This window comes from Protopterus annectens, chromosome 3.part0, assembly GCF_019279795.1.
Source record: "Protopterus annectens isolate FY-2018-M chromosome 3.part0, PAN1.0, whole genome shotgun sequence".
NCBI lineage: Eukaryota > Metazoa > Chordata > Ceratodontiformes > Protopteridae > Protopterus > Protopterus annectens.
Window position 1 is genome coordinate 452,071,036 of NC_056731.1, and position 23,698 is coordinate 452,094,733.

At 41.2% G+C, this 23,698-nt stretch overlaps 1 protein-coding gene across 1 annotated transcript in view; it reads left to right on the forward strand.

Annotated features, from left to right (window-relative positions):
* LOC122796856 (homeodomain-interacting protein kinase 2-like) overlaps positions 1–23,698 on the forward strand; it is a 99,979-nt gene that overhangs the window by 19,815 nt on the left and 56,466 nt on the right. The window contains exon 2 of the mRNA XM_044065599.1: positions 7,820–7,943. Within this exon, the coding sequence (XP_043921534.1) occupies positions 7,820–7,943 (124 nt within the window). The remainder of the gene's footprint in view (positions 1–7,819; positions 7,944–23,698) is intronic.

The window sequence follows — 23,698 nt, forward strand, 5'->3', positions numbered from 1 at the left end:
CTTGTTTGGGCCTAAGGTGAAGAAAATTCTGTCCCGAAGTGAACTGGATGGGAAGACATTGCCACAGGGATATGTTTTTTTACCCCTTAGAGTATTATTTCACAGAACCAGAGAGGAGGTAGAAAGATGTGTCTCTACAAGTCGGAATGATCTTCCTGGGACTCCTATGGAGACAGATCTCCCCATAGCAGGGGTGATCTAATAGCAGACATTGTCCATGTGGCAGAGGAGGCCAGAAACACCAGGTCTTCAGGGTTCCATTCTCCAAAAAGCCCTTTCAACACTCTTGAAATGTTGCCCAGCTGCTGCACTCTGGAAACAGTCTGGTGACAGTTATCCCTGCACCCAGAAGCCTGGACAGCCATTACAAAAGATACCTAGGTGCAGAGTATAATATCCAGGGGTTATTACATACCATTTTCCCTTCAACCTACCAGTCAGCCCAAAAGGATTCCCAATGTTCCACTCAGAGGAAAGCAGCAGCCATACAAGTAGAAAAACTGCTGGCAAAAAGATTCATCCAAGTGGTCCCTCCAGACCAACAAGGATTCAGAGCTTATTCAAAATTCTTTTTAGTGACAAACCAAAAGGGGACCTAAGATTGATTTTGGAGCTCAGCAATTTGAATCACTTTGTCAAACACTCAAAGTTATGGATGGTCATGGTTTAGTCCATTCTGTCACTGTTGTGCAAGAACAATTGGATGTGCTGTATAGATCTTCAGGATGCATACTATCACATCAAAATAGATATGCATTCCTGTAGATACCTATACTTCTGGCTGAGAGCCAGGCATTACCAATTCAGAGTCTTGCTCTTTGGTCTCCACACAGCCACTAGGCTGTTCACTAAGTGCATGGCATAGGTCGCAGCTCACTTAAGACTGCTGGGATTCCGAATGTTTCCATATCTCAAAGACTGGCCCTTCTCTGCTCCTACCAAGCCCCTACTGATTCATGACAGGAAGTACTTGCTCCATTTGTGTCTTCAACTGGACATTATAGTGAATTACAGGAAGTCTCAGCTGCCCTCATTCAAGTCCAGGAATTCATTGGTGCTCATCTGGGTGCAGTTTTACAGATCAAAAGATTACCACAGACAATATTAAACACTTTGCAGAGGCAGTCACACATTCTCTGTCTCTTCCTTCCTCTCCAGCCAGGTTAGTTTTTTCAGCTTCTTGGGTCTATGGCAGCTTTCATAATTCTGGTACCTTTAGCAAAGTTTCACGCGAGGGTGCTGCAATGGACACTTGTAGTGCAGTGGTCAATAGGAAGTCCCCCCCTGATTGCACCTCTTCAGATTACAAGAATTTACTCATAGCCTGGTGGATTCATAGAGAAGAAGTTTCCCATGACCACCTTTTTATCCTTTCTGTACCCAAGGCCACAGTGACTACAGATGCATCCCAACTAGAGAAGGGAGGGCATTACTTGAGAAGGACGGTTCAAGGTACATGGTTGGAGGTCAATCTTCACATCAGTGTCCTAGAAATGAGAGCAGTCCTATTAGTGTTGCAAGCATTTCAAGATTTTCTCCCTCTAGGGATGGTTACTGTTCAGACATTCAGCATGTAACCTCATCCTACCCCCTATATCAAGAACCATTGATAGTGTAGCAGTGGGTGATCTCTTCTGGCTACTTCCTGCTGGCAAAGCCTATTCTGGGAAAGTCCAGTGTGCCGTCAGACAAACTGAGCAGGTCCATCTTACTCAGTCACGCGCAATCTCTCAACCTATTAGTGGTGGAAAAGATATTTTGTCAATGGGGCCAACCGTGCTGTGACCTCTTTGCTTTTCCCCTCAATTCCAAGTGCAGAGAGTACTTCATCCTTCCAGTGGGGGTCACAGAGAGACTTTCTGATTCATGATTGGTCTCATTGGTCTCCTTTATGGCTTTCCCCCCACCCCTCTCATTCCCAAGTTTCTTCCGAAATCATCTCATTAAAACAGTAAAGTAATCCTAATTGTCCCATTCTAGCCTAGTCAAGTATAGTTTCCCTTCCTTTAGCCTCATATATTAATACTCTGTCTGGGTGTTGGTACTTCTCAGGACTTTCTATCTCACCATCAAGGATATGTCGCCTGGATGTTTTGACCCTCATATTGACCGAATGGTTTCTCCACTTCCATTGATGGTTAGGTAGATAAGTCTTTCTCCCCCAGTTCGTCATATCCTTAAATCCTCCCAGAAAGATTCTGCTAGAAAGATTTATAAGAGCAAATGGAAGAGATTTTCCAACAGGGTTCTTCAGAGACAATTAGACCCATTTTCAACACCTGTTTCAGCTATCCTTGACTTTCTTTCCTCCATTTTCAATAGTGGACCTAGTTGTTCTGCAATTAAGGTTCAACTTGCTGCTATTTCTAGTTTTTACACAGGCAAAAACCATTCTTCCTTGCCATCACTGAAGTTATATAAGGTGTTTCTCAAAGGTACATTTTTACTTTCTCCACTTATTAAGGACCCTACTCCTGTGTGAGATTTAAAATGTATTTATTTTTATTTTACATTTGTTGACCGGGAGAGTCCAACTGGATTACAAGTCCATTTTCAGTGGAGGCCCGGGGAAAAAAGCTCCAAGAGAACAATTTTTTACAAAACATAGTTTTAAGTACAGACTTTTGACATACAATTTCCATAGAAGAGACTTTGACATACATATTAACTAACAGATAGGATACATTCGTTCTCTATAACATAATATTACATTTTAGAAGGTATTCCTAAGTTTAGGATTTCTGTGATAGATTTACTATTAGAGTAAAAGCAGAGAAATGCAGAATAAGGCTCAGAGAGAGCAGATGATGCTCACTATAGTTGAAACGGATAACAAATTGATTCACTATATGTCTTCGCCTGGTTTTGGTTGAGAAGGATAACAAATTGATTTGAATATGTCTTCTCCTGGTTTTAGTTGCATATGGAGAGCTCAACATTGCTGGGGTAGTTTTCTCTAACTTATGGAGCGATGGGATGAGCAGTAGATTAACAGTCCTAAGTGGATACAGTACTATGATTGCTTGACTTAGCAGAGTTACTAACGTTAGGTGAAGTGTTCTAATGAGACATTAGCCAGGGGGGATACAGGAGCACAGTTGATTATTCAAAAAGTGAGTTTTAACAAGTTTCTTGAACTGTGATGGGGATTTGTTGTCAGTTATGTGGGCAGGAAGGGAGTTCCAGGTTTTTGCTATACAGTGGCTGTAGACAGACTTACCAGCTTCATTGTTATATTTAGTTACTTTGAGGAGGTTTTGTGTGCTAGACCTCAAGGGCCTGGCGGTTGTATAGGGTTGCAAAAGATTTTGTAGGGCTGGGGTGTTTTCAGTTATGTATTATTTTGTGGGCTAGTGATAGCTGATTGAGTTGAAATAGTAGTGGTAGTTCTAGCCAACTGAGTTTTTTTAGGCATTCACAGTGATATGTTCTGATGGAAGAGGTTGTAGTGAATTTGGCTATCTTATTATAACAACTATCAAGTTTGTTTATGTTGGATTTGCAGAGATTTGTAACCACGGGGGAGGCATAAAGTAGGGTGGATAGTTAGGTGAATCCTTGCTATTGTAGTTTTGGAGTGGTCGGTGAAGAATTTTTTTATTGCGATACAGTAGGCCAAGTTTTTTATGTACTTTTTATGGTTATAGAAATATGTAGGTCAAATCTAAGGTGATTATCTATTTCAACCCCTAAGAGTTTGGTATGATTTGTGGGGGTGATTGTGGTCTTGTTAAAGGAGGAGATGAAGAAAGAATCAGTGGGAGGTGTGGCTCTGTGGGAGTTAAAGAGTACTAGCTTTGTTTTACTTGGGTTCAGAATGAGCCTTTGGTTTGTAATCCAAGTTTCTGCTAGGGAGAAGCATTCTTGTGTTAGGGAGTGAAGGATGTCAGTTGATTTGGCTGCGCATATTATGGTGGTATCATCTGCATATTGCACTATTGAGGCTTTAGGAATACTGTTTGGGAGCTGATTGGTGAAGAGGGTAAAAAGAAGTGGCCCCAGGATGGAGCCGTGGAGTACTCCTAGGGAGACTGGTAGGGAGGGGGAGAGTTGTTTTTTCCACATAACAGCTTGTTTCCTTCCCTCTAGGTAGTTTTTGAACCAGGAGATGGCAGGGATGGTAAGGTATAGAGTTGCTAGTGAAAGAAGGAGTTTATTGTGGTTAACCATATTGAATGCTTTGAACAAGTCAAGGAAGGTGGCAGATACAAGGAGTCCGTTGTTTCTGTGAGTATTGACAATGTTGGTGAATTCTGTTAGTGTGGTGGAGGTGCTATGGAAGGGTCTAAAGCCATGTTGTTGTGTTGCTATTTGATTATTTTCTAGGAGATATTTCATTAGCTGCTTGTGTATTACCCTCTGTAAAATTTTAGATAAAGGGGTTAGTATGGCTATAGGGTGGTAGTTATTGAGTTCCAGGGAGGTTCCCCCTTTATGTAGAGGGATAATATGTGATATTTTCCATAGCTTGGTTACTATACACTTGGAGATGGATCTGTTAATTAGGATGGAGACAGGATATGATATGGCTTCTGCAGCCAGGTGGAGGTATTCAGCGGGTAATTTATTTGCGGCTAGAGACATTGGTTTGAGCTTGCGGCATAGTTTTTCAATGGATTTGGTTGGTTCTGGGTGGAAGTTGAACTTGGAGCAATTGTTAGTTGGGGGTGGAGAGGTGAATTTGCAGGGGTGGGGATGTTGTCATAGGTTTGGTTGTTTGCAAGGGTTTGGATAGTTTCTGTAAAGTATTAAATTGAGTGGGGGTGTCTTCTTGGTTATCTATTTTTGGGGTTGGGGTAGTTGTTTTACCTGGTTGTTGAATAGAGTTAATTGCTGCCCATAATTTTTGTGGGTTGTTCCTGTGCTTATCCTGTAACTTTTGGTAATAAGATGTTTTGTCTGTTTTGGTGAGTTTTTTTGGCTTAGTTACATAGTTCAACGTATATTTGTTTGTTCATTTGGGATTTACTGTTGAGGTAGTTGGTCCAGGCCTTTTTTCTTATTTTGAGGAGGGATTTTGTGTCTGGGATTAACCAGGGGGCATATTTAGTTTTAATTCTTGTTGTTCTGGAGGGAGCATGATGGTTAAGGGTGTTTAAGAAGGTAGTATTGAAATATAGTACAGCTTCATCAAGAGGTAGGTTTTTGGGGGGGGCGGTCCAGTTGCACATTTTTAGGTCGTTTACAAAGTTGGAGCGGTTAAAGTGTTTTTTTTTTGTTTCTAATTAGGTGTGTATACATTTGGGTCAGTTGTGGTGATTTTGATCTGAGTAAGAATGTGGCTTGGTGGTCACTCAGGGCGTCTGGTAGACACCCTGCTGGGGATATCAGTGATGGGTGGGTTACGAGTATCCAGTCTAGAGTAGATTGATGTTTGGTTCTCTTGTCTGTTCTTTTGGGGGAAGTGATGAGTTGGGTTAGGCCATGTAGGTTAATATGGGAGTGGGTTATGACTGGAACAGTTTTGCCAGTCAGTATTAAGGTCTTGTAATACTATGCTTTCCTGGGGCGGGAGTTAGATATCCATTCTAGGAGTTTTTCTGTAATGGGGATATTGTTGCCTGGAGGGATGTAGCATCCTATGATGTCGATGTGTTTACTATCATTACGTTTTAGCTTTGTTAGAGTGAGTTCAACTTTATTGAGGTCTGGGGTTGTTATGTCTACTTTCTAAAAGATGAGGTGAGATTTATACTCCATAGCAACAACCCCCCTTTTTTTACCTATTCTATCACAACGAATTATATTGTAATCTAGTGGGGTGATTTCATTGTTGTGGTTGCCTGGTTTAAGCCAAGTCTCTGTTAGTATGACTATCTCAGGTTGATATAAGGAGAGTAGTGCATGAAGGTCGTGGACTTTGTTTGCTATACTTCTGACATTTAAATTTAAAATGAGGAGAAAGGATTTGTCTTGGTGGAGTGGGGTATCATTGCGGTTGAGGGTTGGGGCTTCTAGATTTTGTGGGCCTGGGTTTGGGTGTATATCACTGCAGCTAATGAGTTGGGTTTTGAGGTAAAAATAGAGTTTGAGTAGTTTGTTGAAAGTACTTCATGCTTTGACATAGCCCCACTTTAAGCCCTCTGCTAAGGTGGATTTAAAATGTTTGTCTTGGAAAACCATTTTTCTGGTTGCAGCTACATCAGCTAGTCAAGTATCAGAACTCCAACCACTCTCTTCCCAGCTGCCTTATCTGTTTTTTCATAAGGATAGGGTGTCCATTCAGACTAACTCTTCTTTCCTACCTAAGGTGTTGTTGGAGACGGCTATCAACCAGTCCATCAGTCTACCTGTTTTCTTTCTAAGGTTTTCCAACAAGAGAGAATACATGCTACATCAGCTGAATGTACACAGACAGCTTAGATTCTGACTCCTTAGGACTAAAGATTTCAGGACATCAGACCAATTGTTTGTATCCAGATAAATCACTGATTGCTTTTCCTTTGTTTATTAGAATAAAGGGTTAATACTACCTAAACCTCCTATGGCTCATTCCACTAGGTCTGTGGCCATATCATCAGCTTTCTGGTCTAGAGCTTCCGTAAATGACATTTGTGTAGCTGCCACTTGATCTGAAATGCTCATACCTTTATTGCATACTGGACATCCTGTCTATGGACAGGGCAGAGTTTGGCTCCGCTGTACTCCAAAATATCCTTCCTTAAGCACTACCAAGGGTATTCTGTAGCTGTGACTCTCTCCAATAGTTGAGGAATGGACAAAAAGATAATATCAGATACAAAAGTTATGTACTCACCATAATGATACATCTGTGTTGTCTCTTTTCATCCTTCCTTAACCTCCCCCCCTCCACCCCCCTTCCAGCTCTGGAAGATTTTCATTTGAGCTTCAAGTAAGTCCTGAGGAGTGATTCCTGCCTGCCTTGCTGAATGATCTCCAGTCTTCCTCTTCCTTCTGACTGAAATGCAATTTAATTTGGAGTGTGCCATTTATTAGGTACATTGTTGTGGTGCAAGATGGTAGGCTGACTAGAGGTCAAACTCGATCTGAAGTAATCCAGGCTAAGGAAGGATCATAGGTAAGGGGAGAAACTTAAGCTACAAAGTTAATGCCATCAGTTGAGGAAGCATAGCTCTCAACCTTCCATGTCCAAAATGGGGAACACTAGCCCTAATAATGTGGAACAAATGGGCAAAATGTGAACCACATACTAATGGCTTACTATCAACTTCATCTAGGAAGGTCATAGCATGGTTAAAATATGCTGGTTTTACTTATACAGAAGATCTTTTAATGAATTAATATGATTCATTTCTATTTACAATGGATTTCACTTAAAAAAATTCCTAACACTGAATGTGTGACACAGTCTTTCAGTGTGGAACTTTGAGGAACTTCGAGGAACATAAACTTTTAAGACCCTGAATGAGGTACGTTCCTCGTAATGAGGTACACTTGAGAGGTATGTGAGGAAGAATGAAGAGAGGCAACACAGATGCATTGTTATGGTGAGTATATAACTTGTTTTTGATTTGGGAACTGGGCATAGAATGGAAACATTGATGCAACAATGACCATTTAATGAGGGTGAGTGAATTGTGATGTAACTTGTGTCTAGGCTGTTGAGATGAGATCAATGAGGGAGTGTTTTCTGGTCACATTTACTGAAAAGCTGAACTTTGAGTCTGTACTGATGAGTTTCTGCTTTATTCCATTTCTTTTAGCAATAGCCTATCACACAGACATTATATCATTTCTGTAAGCCTTTTAAACCCTTGATTAGAAAGTTGAGAAACAGCAATGATAATTGTTTATTCAGAAGGTCTGACTTACCCTTCTACTATTTTATATGTTGTAGAGCTCCAGAAGTGATGCTCGGGCTGCCTTACTGGGAGGCTGTAGATATGTGGTCTCTTGGCTGTATTGCCGCTGAAATATTTATGGGCTGTCAGTTATATCCTGGTACTTCAGAGTATGAGCAGGTAAGATTATGCATTGCACTGAACAGAGAAATTGTAATAAGGCACTATGCATTTGGAAATGTCTTAGACTTCTGTATAACTTAGTTTTCAGTGTGCTGATTTATGTATATCTTAGCTTTCCTTGTACTTATTCTGTTTGCTTTGTTCAGGGCTACCAACACTTTTATTTCATGGGATTACTTTTTAAATTGTTTAACTGATTAACTAGTAGAACTCGTGTACTCTTTGAAGTTAACAGATCAATTAACAAGTAAGATGTGTCTTAATTTTGTAGCTTTAGCTGCTGTCTTGCAACTGTAGAGCCCCCCCCACACACACACACACACTTTTCATTCACTTGTTGGCTAATAGTCAACCCATAATTCCAAAATCTTTCATGGTATTGCATTGTATATGCATGTAAGATAAGTATAGATGCATTGCATTTGTTTGTTGACGCTGTTATCCAACCATTTCCATTCTGGCTTCCTTTCCTGAAATGTTTTGTTGGTCAAGAGGTAACTGAAAAGTAAAAGTAGATTTTTGATGGCTAACCAAAATATGTACTCAATGAAAGACATGACTTAATGGATTAGGTGGAACTTTGATGGATAAGAAAACGAGTGCTTGCTTCTATAGGTACACAACTTACTGGAAGAAATTGCTGCAGCCATGCTTTTAATAGCAGCCCAGATGAATTATTACTAAGCAGTCTGAAAGATGTGGAGAAGAGCTCTGGTTTGGGAAGACTCAAACCATAGTTCATAAACCACAGACCCTTCTTTAGGATTTTGTCCCATTGTCCCTTAAGATCTTGTGTATACCTAGACTATGAGTTGTGCAAATGAGAACTGAGGACCCTCTGCTCTACAGGGAACCCTTTAAACCAATGTCACAGTTAATCTAAACTGTAACATATGAGTTCCAGCTGCAAGAGGGGCATATATCTAAGGGCCATCTTCTCCAATTGCAAAAAGCCATGTTTCATTATCAGCTTACTCCCCTTTGAGCAGGGGTTTCCATCAGTCTGGTTTTGATAATTGATGGTTTATGTGTCCTTATATGGCCTGTGGCACCTTCAGCTGAGACTTTGAGCAGTATGTCTAATTTATGGGTGTAGTCTGAACCTTTCCAGTCCTGACCTCTTACATGTGTGTCTTATTTAGTTTTGTGAAATTATTCAATTTGGCTGCTGTTAAATATATGTCTATTTCCATTGAAGCTGTTTGTCTATTTTAAGTAACTTCAGGCTTCTCTTTTCTGCTAACAACAGTGGTTAAACAAGGGAGCACAGTTAGAAGGATTTATAGATGGATTGAAGAGAGGTGTATGTTTAGGTTATTGAGTGCACACATACAGTAAGATAAGTTAGATTGCTTTAACCAAAACAGACCAAAGGCTTCCTGCTATTGTCCTGTACTCTGTCACCAGTGCACACCTTCTATCAACACAGTGAATAAGATGTCCTTCCTTATCACTATTGCAGTATTCCTTACTCTTGGGATATCCTGATGAGGATAGCTTAACTTTCTTGGTTGTGCTTGCAGGCTTTACCTGAGGACATTAAGGCCAAACATTTAGATATTCCCTTAGACAATCAGAATCTTTTTTGGCACTGCTGCTGCAGAATTGATTAAAACCTGCAGGATAAGGGGAAGGTTATGCAGGACCTCAGTCAAATTTTTGTCTCTCCTGTACCCAAGTTCCAGAGGCAATATCTTCTATAGTCTGTAGGCAGCTAAGACAGCTTGCTAGAAGTAAGAGTGCTTCTAAGCTAAGGAGTTAGAATCTAAGGATTTTCCCATATAAACCCACACAGAGCTGCAAAGGCCAAAAAACTTCTTTTCCTGATAAATCTGCTTCTCTCTGACATCCAGCCTCCTCTGTTCCTCACCGTATACCTCTGTCTCTCAAGCTTAATCATTTTCTTCCCTGTTTGGCAACAGATAACCACAGACACCTGGATTCTCAACATCATCCAACACAGTTATTCTATGGCTTGGAAGTCCCCTCCATTTTTTTGGCCTTCTTCATCTTCCTCCTTGATAACCTCCTCATTTTCCTCTAGTCCTGCAAGATCTGCTGGAACAAGGAACAATACTGCCTGTTCCTTTGTCTAATCAAGAATCAGGTTTTTATTCCAGAATTTTTCTGGTCCCAAGTAAGGAGGGGCCACAGAGGCTCATTTTAGACCTGTTCTATCTCAACACTTTTTTCAAGGTTCCTTCTTTCAGGATGCTTTCTCTTCAGACTCTTTTCCAACATTTGCTTCCTCAAGCTTTTCTTGTCTCCATGGATATGAAGAACTCATACCTCCATATTACTTTGCCTGTTAGTCTTTCTATAGTTCCAAGAGTATTTACCAAACATCTGGCCCCTGTAGTAGCTTTGTGCAGACTTCAGGGAATTCAGATATTGTCTTTTTTGGATGACCTTTTTATTCAAGCCCCCTTTCAGCAGCAGCTCCTGCTTCAAAATCTTCACTCCGCTATGCTTCTGTTATATACACTGTGGGATTGACCCTTAGTATCAAAAAGTCTGTATTGACTCCTCCTCAGGACCAAGTGTTTTTGAGTTGCAATAGTCAGAAAATCCCAGTGTTGGTTTCTCTACTGCCTCCCAAGACGCTCTATTTGACTGCTTACTTCCAGTCTCTTCTTCTTATTCCAGCAAAGGAATTTCTCTGAGCCCTGAGGTTCATGGCATCCACCATTCCCATGGTTCCTCTTGTCAAACTCAACATGAGGAAATTTCAGTGGAATCTCAAGACTGTTTGGCTCCAGAACTGCCACCCTGTGGAGTTTCAAGTCCCTCTTTTTACCCAGTATCAAACTCGAACTCTGCTGGTGGATTCAGCAGCTCTCCCTAAATCCATGTCTGCCTTTTCAAGAGGTTACCTTCCTACTGAAGAGCAGTACACAGATGCTTCTGACTGAGGTTGGGGATTTTCCTCAAACAAAATGAAAGTTCAGGGTCTTTGGTCCCATCAGAAGATGTCTGACTATATCAGTATCAAAGAGGTGATGACTCTAACCGTAGCTCTTCAGAACTTTCACTTCCTTTGGGTTTTAGGACATGTAAAGGTTTATGTGGACAGTACACAATCATGTGGTACATCAACAAGAAGGGGGCACAAAATGTTACCTTCTTCACAGGCTGGCTCTTTAGGTTTGATATTTTGCAGCCCACCATCACTTAGTTCTTCAGGTGGTTTACATCCCTTTAGAGTACAATCTAGTGGCAAACTCTTTGAGCAGGTCCAGGACACATTCTCGTGAAATAGATGCTTTAAAGAGAGGTGTTTCTGGACATTGTCCATTGATGGGGTACTCCTCAAGTAGATATTTTTGCTTATCTTCTATACAGACAAGTTCCTTGGTTCTGTTCCAGAGTTCCAAGTCCACTGGCTTGGAAAGTGTAAGCCATGTCTTTTTCTTGGAAGGGGATGTTCCTGTATACCTATCTTTCTCTTCCTGTATTTCCCAGCGTCTTTCACAAAATCATGTGGGAAACACACAAAATCATGCTTGTGACTCCCTTTTTCCCAGACATCTCTAGTTCCCCCTTCTCTTTCACCTAGCCAGGGACATTCATCGCAAGCTATCTCACATGCTGGATCTCACACAAGACAAGAGGTCTCTCATTCACCCTCACTGGTCTATACTTCAGCTGACACTGGGTAATAGGGTTTTGATTCCTCTCAGCCACCATCTTTTCTGAGGAAGTGCTTCGAAGTTTGCAGGAAGCCAGAAAACCCACTACTTGAAAGTCCTATATGGCTAAATGGAAGAGATTTTCTATTTAATGTCTCAAGCCTGACCAGGATGGTTTTCTGCAGAGGTTCCTACAGTCCTTTATTATTTGTGTCATCAGCCATTTCTGCCTGTCTGCTTTTGAGTCTACATTTGGCTTCTAGTTTTGAAGTCAGACAATCCCTAAAAGGCATCCTTTATATCAAGTCTCCAAGAAAGTGTATTCCTCCTTCTTGGGACCTTAATTTTGTTCTTAAAAAATTAACTCAGTCCCCTTTTGAGCCTGTCTTTTCTTGTTCCCTGCAGCATTCTATTTGGAAAACTGTAATGTTGGTGGCTCTTATGTCTGCCAAGAGTGTTTCTGAACTCCATGCCCTAATGGCGGTTCCTCCTTTTTGTGTTTTAAAATGGGCAGAGTGTCTCTTCATACTAATCTTTTTTTATGCCCAAAGTGGTTAATGATTTGTTTTTGAATTAGTCTATTCATCTTCTCTCCTTTTTCCCCTTCTCCACAGTCTGCTAGTGAGAAGGTACTACACACCTTGGATTTACATAGGCAGCTCAAATATTACTTGGGTAATACAAAGTGCATCAGAAAATCTGTGCAAGATTCTGTTTCCTTTCATGCAAGAAACTGGGTTTGGCAATCTCTAAGCAAATCTTCTCCTCCTAGATCTCTAAGGACATATCCTTTTGTTATATTTTTCATGGCAAGCAGCTTCTGTTCATGCTCATTCTACCAGGGCAGTAGCCTCTTCTGTTGCTTTTTCCAAAGGTCTAGATGCTAGATCCATCTTAGAAGCTCCTACCTAGCCTTCTGTCTACACTTTTATCAAGCATTATAAGCTGGATGTCATTTCCAGAGCGATGGCAGGATTTGCCAGGGCTACCCTTCATGGGTTAGTAGAAAGCTCTTTTCTGCCTGCCTCTTTCCATATTTTCCAGTAGCTTTTGTACACTCCCAAGAATAAAGAATACTTCTACAGTGATAAGGAAGGACATGGTACAGTTGTGCAAGATCTTATCATAACAGTAGATGTCCTACTTCTCACTGTTGTACTATTTGGTCCCTCCCTTCTGCCTGCTTTTATTTTCTGTTGCTGTACGTCTGGCTGGAGGAGGGTTTTCTCTTACATCCTTATCTCCTGCTGTTTCCCCTACTAGTTGGACATGTTATTGTTCATTTATTTAAGAAAATTCAGTCCAATCGTGTGTGCTGCTATATTATAAAAGTAAAAGAAAAATCAGTGACGTGCTATAAGGAAAACAATAGGCACACTGATAATTGGCTTTAAATAGTGCACCAAAAAATTACCCTACTTTTAATAGTAATTTTGAATTGAACTGAAAAAATATGGAACACATTGCATTTGATTTGATTAACATCAATTAATGCCATTTTTTTGCTGAGTTTTAATAAATAAGTGCAGGGTCACATGTTTCTTGTATTTTTGTTCATTCAGTTTCTTTGGTAACTTGTGTTGGTAAATGCTGGTGTGTCACCCAAAACATTGTGATGTGCCACCTTTGACACACATGTCATAGGTTTGCCATCACTGGTGTAATATATACATCTGATGTACAGTGCCAGGAATGTGTAAATGCATTGGTATACAGGCTGGTTGTTAGGCTATCCTTGACAGGATATCCCTAGAATAAAACAGTGAGAAGTAGGACAACTACTGTTATGGTAATATCTTACACAACTGTACTATATGCAGGTTCATTTTTTAGTTGACCCCTGAACCAACTACTGCCCTCTACAGAAAGTCACTCTGTCTTCTAGTGATTGATTGAGGTACCCTTCTGTTAGTCACCATTATATGTAACTTAATTAACCAAAAAAAGTACCTTACTTAGCTTCAAAACTCTCTGCTGACCAGACCCTTGTTTAGATTGGTCATTGGTCAAATGGTCACTTTTGTGGATTTGATTAGCCTGTTAGAATCAGATTTCATTTGACATTCTTAAGAACTGGACTTGCAAAAGAGTTAAAACCAAATTAAAAGAGCACCTTTCCACAGAATATTAATACCCTTACCAAAGGAACACTGGTTAATAATGGCCTGCATCGCACACTCATTTTGTGTAGATTTTTTGTAGCAATATATTCATGTTCTAAAAATATACATTGCCACATTAACTTTAGTTTACAATGTGCATTGTTGTAATGGTCTTAACTCATTAATCCCATGTTACTTAATTTTAGTTTTAACTTGCACCTTTAATTCTAACTTGAAGAATTTATTACTTATCTTTAGTTTTCACTTTTGTTTTTTTACATGACTGTTAACTGTATTATTCTGATGCACAGAATATTCCACCAATGTGTTCTTTAAATATGCCATGCATTGTAATTATGTTGCAAACACCACCATGAGTTCCTTAATTTGTACTGTGCATTGTACCTGTTTTAATAATTGTGATCTGTACGTGCTTAGACGTCAGCCCCAGTTATGATGAAAAGGGACTGATGACCAGTCCTTCTACCCAGTAAACCATTAGGTAGATGCATAAATAAATAGGTAGGTAGATACAGACAGTATAGATAGGTAGGTGGATAGATGTAGGAATAGTACATACAGGTAGGTGGATAGATGTATAAATAGATAGTATATACAGGTAAGTGGATAGATGTATAAATAATATAGATAGGTAAATGGGTAGATGTATAACTAGAAAGTATAGCTACATAGGTACATAGATATATAAATAGACAGCATAGATGGGTAGGTAGACATATGTATAAATAGACAGTACAGATGGTAGATGGATAGATGTATAAATAGAGAGTGTACATAGAGAGGTAAATAGATGTATACATAGATAGTATACATAGGTGGATAGATGTATAAATAGTATACATATGTAGGTGGATAGATTTATAAATATACAGTATACATAGGTAGGTGGATAGATTATAAACAGACAGTATACATAGGTAGGTGGATTGATGTATAAATAGGCATTATAGATAGGTAGGGGGATAGATGTATAAATAGTATAGATAGATGGATAGATGTACAAACAGACAGTATACATAGGTAGGGGGATAGATGTATAAATCAACAGTATACATAGGTAGGTGGTTAGATGTAGAAATAGTATAAATAGGTAGATGGATAGATTTATAAATAGTATACATAGGTAGGTGGAGAGATGTATGAATAGATAGTATAGATAGGTAGGTGGATAGAGGTATAAATAGACAGTGTACATAGGTGGATAGATGTATGAATAGTATACATATGTAGGTGGATAGATTTATAGACAGTATACATAAGTAGGTGGATAGATGTAGGAATAGTACATACAGGTAGGTGGATAGATGTATAAATAGACAGTATATACAGGTAGGTGGATAGATGTATAAATAATATAGATAGGTAAATTGATAGATGTATAACTAGAAAGTATAGATACATAGGTACATAGATATATAAATAGACAGTATAGGTTCATAGGTTCATAGGTTCATAGGTTCATACTAGGCTATCTGCCTTAGGGCATTTATAAGCCTAGCCAGAATGCGTTTGGCTTTCACCACCCATTTTAAATTTATTTTGCTATGCCCTTTTTCGAGGTTAGTATACTGTGCCTCTGTCTAACAGTGACACAGAAGTGATACCCGGGGTAAACCTATGATCTCCCATCCACTCATCAAGATTCCTCTTGAAGAGAGTCAATGAGGGACTCTGCCTAACCTGGACTGGGATTTTATTCCAGAGTGAAGGGAGCCTCTGGGTTATGAATCTGTCCCTCCAGCATGTCCTATTTATTTCATTGCTGAGGTTCAAGTCTCTCGAGCGCATAGCTCGATGGGATTTGGATTTTCTATTCCGGGTTGGACATGGCTTTATACGTCAGGCACAGATCGCCTCTGAACAGGCGGTATGCCACTGAGTATAGCTGGAGTTTCTTTAACCAGCTGTTTGAGCCCTTTGATCCTCTTGGTGAGGTACTTTTGGGGTCTTTCCAGTTGCTGCAGGTGTCTGGTAAGGTACATCCCAAAAGGGGCATTGTACTCAATTATGGGCCTGATGAGGGATGAGTAAAGAGGCATGATGACCTCCCCTGATCTAGATGTGAACCCCTTCATGATTAGGTGGGCTATATAAAATGTTTTTCTAACCACTTTGGCCACGTGGTTGTCAAATGAGAGATTGCTATCAACTTGGGTCCCCATGTCCCTAATTACCTCTTCTGTACTTAATGGATTACCACCTATGTGGTAATTTGTGGGCACTTTGTTTTTGCCAAAGGGGATGACTATACACTTTTTGGCATTTAGCTTGAGGCCATGGCTCTAGCCCCAGTTGTCTGTTTCTATGAGGCCCTTTTGGAGGATGCTTGTGTCGGCTGGAGAGTCGATTATGGCGCCCAGTTTGCAGTCATCTGCGAACTTGGTCAGCCACAGTCCTTCCGTGTTGGCCTGTACCTCCGAGAAATATATACCGAACAAGAGAGGTCCCAGGACTGAGCCTTGTGGGACACCAATTGTAACTAGTTTGGAGTCTGACATGGCTCCAGCAATTCTAACCATGTGTACATAGATAGGTAGATAGATGTATAAATAGATAGTATACATAGGTGGATAGATGTATAAATAGTATACATATGTAGGTGGATAGATTTATAAATATACAGTGTACATAGGTAGGTGGATAGATGTAGGAATAGTACATATAGGTAGGTAGCTAGATGTATAAATAGATTATATACAGGTAGGCGAATAGATACATAAATAGTATAGATAGGTAGATGGATATATGTATAAGCAGACAGTATACATAGGTAGGTGGATAGATGTATAAACAGACGGTATACATAGGTAGGTGGATAGATGTATAAATAGGCATTATAGATAGGTGGGGGATAGATGTATAAATAGTATAGATAGGTGGATAGATGTACAAACAGACAGTATACATAGGTAGGGGGATAGATGTATAAATCAACAGTATACATAGGTAGGTGGTTAGATGTAGAAATAGTATAAATAGGTAGATGGATAGATTTATAAATAGACAGTATACATAGGTAGGTGGATAGATGTATGAATAGATAGTATACATAAGTGGATAGATGTATAAATAGTATACATATGTAGGTGGATAGATTTATAAATAGACAGTATACATAGGTAGTTAGATAGATGTAGGAATAGTACATATAGGTAGGTGGATAGATGTATAAACAGATGGTATATACAGGTAGGTGGATAGATGTATAAATAGTATAAATAGGTAGATGGATAGATGTATAAATAGAAAGTATAGATACATAGGTACATAGCTATATAAACAGACAGTGTGTAGATGGGTAGGTGGACATATGTATAAATAGACAGTATAGATAGGTAGATGGATAGATGTATAAATAGACAGTATACATGGATAGGTGGATAGATATATAAATAGACAATATACATAGGTAGGTGGATAGATTATAAATAGTTAAGTAAATAAGAGGAATATAATGTTTGGAAAGCAAGAGTGGAGGCAGAGGGGCCACATGACAGGTTTAAATAGCTCCTTGCTGGAGCTACTGGGTTGCTCTTGTTTCTGATATTTACCTGTAAGGAAATCCTGTTTCCTTCCACCTGAAAAAAAAAAGCAGGAGAAAGTTAGCATAGGTGGAGGGAGGTGAGTTGGCAGATATATGCTGGCTGTCTGAGGATTATAATATTGGGGTCAGGTAGGAAGGAGCTTTCTTATTTTCCAAAAGTGTCTTGTTTTTTTTTTGCCTTTTTCATCATGCATTAGTGATCACAGAAGCTGAGCTGCTCCACTTGTGCTGGTTCAGTTTGAAAGATTGATTTTGGGGGTTATGATGTGGGGCAGACTTCTACAGCTAAACCCCATTTAGTGTAGAAGGATGAAACCTTGGCTATGACCATACAGACCTCAGTTCAACATAGTACCCTGGGCACTGGAGGGCCCTGCAGGATGGAGGAGTGAGTGTCCAGAGCCACCTTAGTTATGTCAAGGGAGCATAGGAATGCAGTAAAATCCATTGACCATTACCATTATACTGTTTTCAGATGGACATTTGGCAGTCATCAGTGGTGCAGAATTGTGGCATGTACTTGAATTATTTAGCATCTTGGTTGCACCATATCCAGGGTTCAGCTTACATGTCCATAGTGATGCAGTTGCAGGCCCCACCTTGTGGCCTGCATATTGACCCAGAGGTGGAAAAGTTGGTAGGCCATAACAAAAGTACCTAAGTTGAAGCTCTGAGTATGATGCTGCAGCAGGAGTGTCCTGCAGTTCTCCCGCTTGGGGCAATTAGTGCCAGTCCTTAAGTGTAGGTGGCCTTTGACGATGGTTAAGCTTGACTCTCAAACCCGAGAAAATAAAGGTGTCTTGGTTATAGCAGCTAAAGGTATATGCACCCCAGGAGAAGGAAAAATTATGGTAGAGCAAAATAAATAAATAAATAAAACTTAGTCCTTTGTTTGGTTTAGGCTTATGCCTGCATAGAAAACTCTAGCGCGTTGTTTAGGTTCATAGGTTCATAGGTTCATAGGTTTATACTAGGCTATCTGCCCTAAGGCATTTATAAGCCTAGCCCAAATTTTTGTGGCTTACGCCACCCCTTATATGAAAAAATACTGTGCCCATTAGTTTGTTGTGCCTCTGTCCAGCAGTGACACAGATATGATTCCCGGGGTAAACCTACGATCTCCCATCCACAGGTCTAGATTTCTCTTGAACAGAGTCAGCGAGGTGCTCTGCCTCACATGGACTGGGATTTTATTCAACAGCATAGGGAGTCTCTGAGTGATAAATCTATCCCTCCAGCACATCCTATTTATATCCGTGCTAAGGTTTAAGTCGCTTGCTCTAGTGGTTTTGGTGGATTTGGATTTTTTGAGGTGGAGCATGTCCATTAATTCCGGGTTGGACATGGCCTTGTATGTCAGGCACATGTCACCTCTGAGCAGATGGTATGCGACTGAATAGAGCTGGAGTTTCTTCAATCTGGCAGCATATGACAGATTTTGGAGTCCCTTTATCCTTTTGGTGAGGAACTTTTGGGGTCTCTCCAATTGCTGCAGATGTCGGGTGAGATACATCCCGAATGGGGCATTGTACTCGATCATTGGTCTGATAAGTGAAGAGTACAGGGAACAATGACCTCACTAGATCTGGATGTGAATCCCTTCATGATCAGGTGGGCAATGTAGAAGGTCTTTCTAACCACTTTAGCAATGTGAGTGTCAAAAGAAAGGCCACTGTCAACCTGGGTCCCCAGGTCCCTGATAACCTCTTCTGTGCTTAGTGGATTGCCACCTATATGGTAGCTTGGGGTTACCTTGTTTTTCCCGAAGGGTATGACTATACATTTTTGGCGTTTAACTTCAGGCCATGGCTCTGGCACCAGCTATCTGTTTCCGTGAGTCCCTTCTGAAGGATATCCGTGTCCGATGCACTTTCCACTATGGCGCCCAGTTTGCAGTCGCCTGCAAACTTTGTCAGCCAAAGTCCTCCCATGTTGGCCTGTACTTCTGAGAAGTAGATGCCAAACAATAGGGGGCCAAGGACCGAGCCCTGTGGGACACCACTTGTGACCGGCTTGGAGTCTGACACAGCGCCAGCAACTCTAACCCTGTGGGTTCTGTCCTTAAGCCAGTTTGCAACCCATCTTGTGACATATGGGTTTACATTTAAGCTGGTAAGTTTTTCTACAATACCCGAGTGGGGTATTGTGTCGAAAGCCTTTGCAAGGTCAAGGTAGGCTGTATGGACTGCCTTTCCCTCATCAATGGCCTTGGTGACTGTTTTGAAGAAGTCGACCAAGTTCAAAAGGCATGATCTTCCCTTGACAAAGCCAAACTGGGTCGGGTCCAATGTCTGCAAGTCCCCTATATCTTTGTTTATGAGCTCCATTATGATCCTCTCCATAGCTTTGCAGACTAGACTTGTTAAGCTTATGGGGCGGTAATTACTAGGGTCCGTAGAGGCGCCGCCTTTGTGGAGTGGGACCACAGTTGCCGTACGCCACTCCTTGGGCACGTATCCTGTGGTAAGGCTGAGATTAAACAGCTGCCTTATGTGCGGGTTTAATTCCTCATTTAGCTCGTGTAGCACACAGCTGGGGACACCATCCGGTCCCATTGATGCTGTGTTTTTAGCTTTAGAGAGAGCAGCTTTCACCTGCACATTTGAGATGTCCGGGAGGCTACACTCGGCTGGGATAGTTATCTCTCCTTTAGGGGGGGAGAGGGGGTGAAGTTTGCACTGAACCTGTCTGCCAGTATGTTGGCAATGTCTGTGGGTTCAGTGATTTTTGTATCATTTTGGACTAATTCTGAGCATATCTGGGAGTTTCCACCCAGGTTCCTAACATAGCTGAAAAGGCCTTATGATTGTCCTTTGAATCCATGGCAATTTTTCTCTCAAAATTGGCCTTAGTTGATTTTATGAGTGCTCGTATTTTTTACTAATAATGATCAGGGGTGACTTCCCTTTTATGGATTTTGTTCTATCATGTAATAGCTTTCTCCTCTTATTGTAAAGTTTGTTAATGGCTGGGGTCCACCAGACTGGATGTTTGCCCTTTGTGGAAAGAGTCTTGGTTTTATTTGGGATTGCCTGATCCATGCAGTCCTGGAGGTGTTCATAGAAGGCATTTGTAAGGGCTTCCGCAGCTTGGGTTGTGGTTTCCTTTGGCTCAGGGGCCTTGAAGGATACCACACCAGTCTTGAGTAGTGTGAAGTTTGCTTTAGAGAAGTTCTTCACTATGGTCTTTTTTGTTTGGGGTGGGGGCGGGATGTGGATTTCCAGTGAGATTAGTTTATGATCAGATCTCACCAATGAGGGATATACTTCCGGTGTGGAGCATTTTGTCCCCATGTTTGTGACAATGAAATCTAGTATATTTTCTCCTCTCGTGGGAACAGTGACTAGCTGTTCCATGGCATTTGAATTTATGAACTCCAGGAACCGTTGGGCTAGAAAGTTAGGGCTTGAGTAATGTTCCCAGTCTATATTCGGGTAGTTGAAGTCACCCAATATGATGGTGTTTGGAGATACATTTATACCCTCCAGTGTCTTCAGGAAGGCTGTGTGGGGTTCCTGAGTTTGAGAGGGTGGCCTGTAGCATGCTACAATTTGTAGAGCAGTTTTGCCTATGGTTAGTTGCACCTGGATGGTTTCCGAAGCTTAGTGCGTTGCCACCAACCTGGAGGTGTGGGTATCCTTTATGAATATGGATACACCCTCCTTTTGTGGTGTGGTCTGGGTTTTGGGGCCGGAACGCATGATATGAGGTAAAACCTAATAGTGCCGGGTGCTCTCAGGAGCCTTGAACCAGGTTTCAGTTACAGCACAGACATCGATGTTCTCCATACTGAGAAGGGCCTCGAGTGCATGCATTTTGAGATTTAGACTTCTGGCATTGAGCAGCATTACCCTCAGTTTCTTCCCATTTTTGTTTTCTAGGGTGGTAGGTTTAGAATTTGAGCCTTGCCTAAAAAGGCACTATGGGGGTGGCAAGAGCCTTAGCCAATATCCGGAATCCCAGGGGTGACAGGTGCAAGCCGTCCCTTGCGAAGCAGCGTGGCTTGTCAAGCATGTCATCCCAGGCAGACAGACACTGGATCCCCTTTGAATGACACCAGGCATTAAGCCAATTGTTAAAGCTGATCATCTTGTCTCTATATTGTGGCATCATTCTTGGTGAAGGAAGGATACTGCCATACCTGCCTGGGCTACATAATCAGAGAGCTCCTCTATGTCTCTTTTCATGTAGTCCAGGGAGGTACGTCTCAGGTCGTTCACACCAGCATGGACAATGACTGTGTCATATTTGTACTTGCCGTGGAGTGACCCGAGTGCTTGTGTTATGTGGCGGATTCTAGCGCCCGATAGGCAGCTTACTGTGACCCTCTCCTTGTTCAGCCTGGTGAGTGGGACGTCAGTGTGTCTGACTATGGAGTCACCTATGACAAGTATGTTTGGTGTTGTATTTGGCCTTAAGGGCTGTGACTGCTTTGCACACTGCTTTTGTGGTTTACGTGTTGCTTGTAGGGTGTCTTGAGGTAGCAGTTGTTTGGGTGTCTGCTTTGGAGGCCTCTGCTGTTTAGGTAAATTTTTACTCAGAGCCTCCGAGTATGTCTTTGTGTGTTTATGTGTTTGATTCAGTGGAGTGGTAGCATTATGTGAGGCTGGTTTTGTGGTGTGTGTAGTTGCCTTCTCCTCCTGTCTGGTCTTGCCAGTCCTGAGTTGAGAGAGCTCAGCCTCCAGTTTGGCTAAATAGCTGCATCTCTCAAGTATTTGTGTTATGTGGGAGGAGGAGAGGGTTGTCTGTGTACATGAGGCAGTTATAACATTGCCTCAAGATTCCCAGATTCACCAGCTGGACCGGAGAGGAGATTGACAACTGACCTTTGGACATGCTAGAATAATATTGGGAAATCCTTAATTGAAAACAAGGGCCAGTGGGGAGTGAGGGTGTAGTGCTTTTAATTTTTAGTGCTGACTTATATAATTGCTTTAGTGAGCAAGTGCCAGGTAACTTGAGTGCAATGTGTTACAAGTAACTAAATGCAAAAACGACAAACAGTAACTTTCTTTCAAGTGAAACAAGGAAATAAGTACAGTAAGCAATGCAGATATCACTAGTGATCCACAGAAGCGCTGAGAAGTTGCGTATTAGGTGGAATTAGCTTCCAGGAAATAACAAGCAAACAAACAACAAGCATATAAACAAAGCTAGATTCAGCAGGCCTGGATCTAGTCTATGCTAGAGCAAACAAGGTGAACCAATTTCAGTAAGATACAGTTCAAATATTCAGGCACTATAAACCTTTAACCAGAAATTCCCAGCTCAGAAGGGCAGAGTCCAGCCTCTTCTCCCACAAGAGTGCAGACCACGAACCTTCTTAATGTAAAATAACTGGCCTGAAGCCCAAGTGCCTAAACCAGAACTAATACACTTGGACACTGGGCTCTCAATCAGCAGTTCCCAACTTAGAAGGATGAAAGCTACCTGTCCTGCCACCACAGTGCTTGCCACAAACCTTCCTAATGTAAAACAACTGGTCTGAAGCCCAAGTGCTTAATCCAAAAGACTTGAATGATAGCTACACTTTAATCAAGTTACAACCAAGCAGTAATAAATACCATTGAATACTTTAGAGAATGTCTGGATTAGTGCTCAAGTTACACAAACAAAGCTAGATCCAGCAGGCCCGAATCCAGTCTATGCCACAGCAAACAAGGCGCACCAACTTCAGTAAGAAACAGTTCAGATATGCATGCACTATAAGCCTTTAACCAGAAATTCCCAGCTCAGAAGGGCAGAGTCCAGCCTCTCCTCCCACAAGAGTGCAGACCACGAACCCTCTTAATGTAAAATCATGCTCAGAAGAAGCTGTGTAAAAGCTTTGACCCTCTTCTTTCCCTAAACATTTGTACCTTCCAGGCCAGACTTTCTGCAACTAAAAGTTACATTTTCCCCCTCCCCCAAGCATATCTCCCCAAGCTGTCCTGTCTGATGTGGTCTCCATCGTCCATGAACACTAATCTTAGATACAGTCTTCAGTGTTTTATAGACTTTGGGTCAGGGAAATAAAGGGAGTACCAACCAGGCACCCCCCCCCCCAAGAAGTGCTATTTACCACCCCACTCATGTCCATGCCCTCCTTTTCTAAAATTATTTTCCCATTACAAGATTTGATTTGTTCCACCTGTCATCTTGTTTGTCTCCTTCCTCCCCCAGTGACTTGTACATTCCTGTTTTTTGCAGGCTGCATACAGAAATGTTGAGATTCATAATAGTAAGCTATAAAATGATGAAAAGAAAACAATGAAAACACAGGAGAATAGTCAATGCCTACCTTCGCTTTTCTCTGTTAAACTTTTTTTTTGTTTTCAGCGGAGCTAGTTCCCTGCACCCTTCAAACCTGTATATACCAATTTCAACATTACCATACTTTCATAAAAGGGTATATATAAATCTATATTTTCAGTCATTCAGTCTTGCTGTTCTGGGACTCACACTACCGAGTCCCTG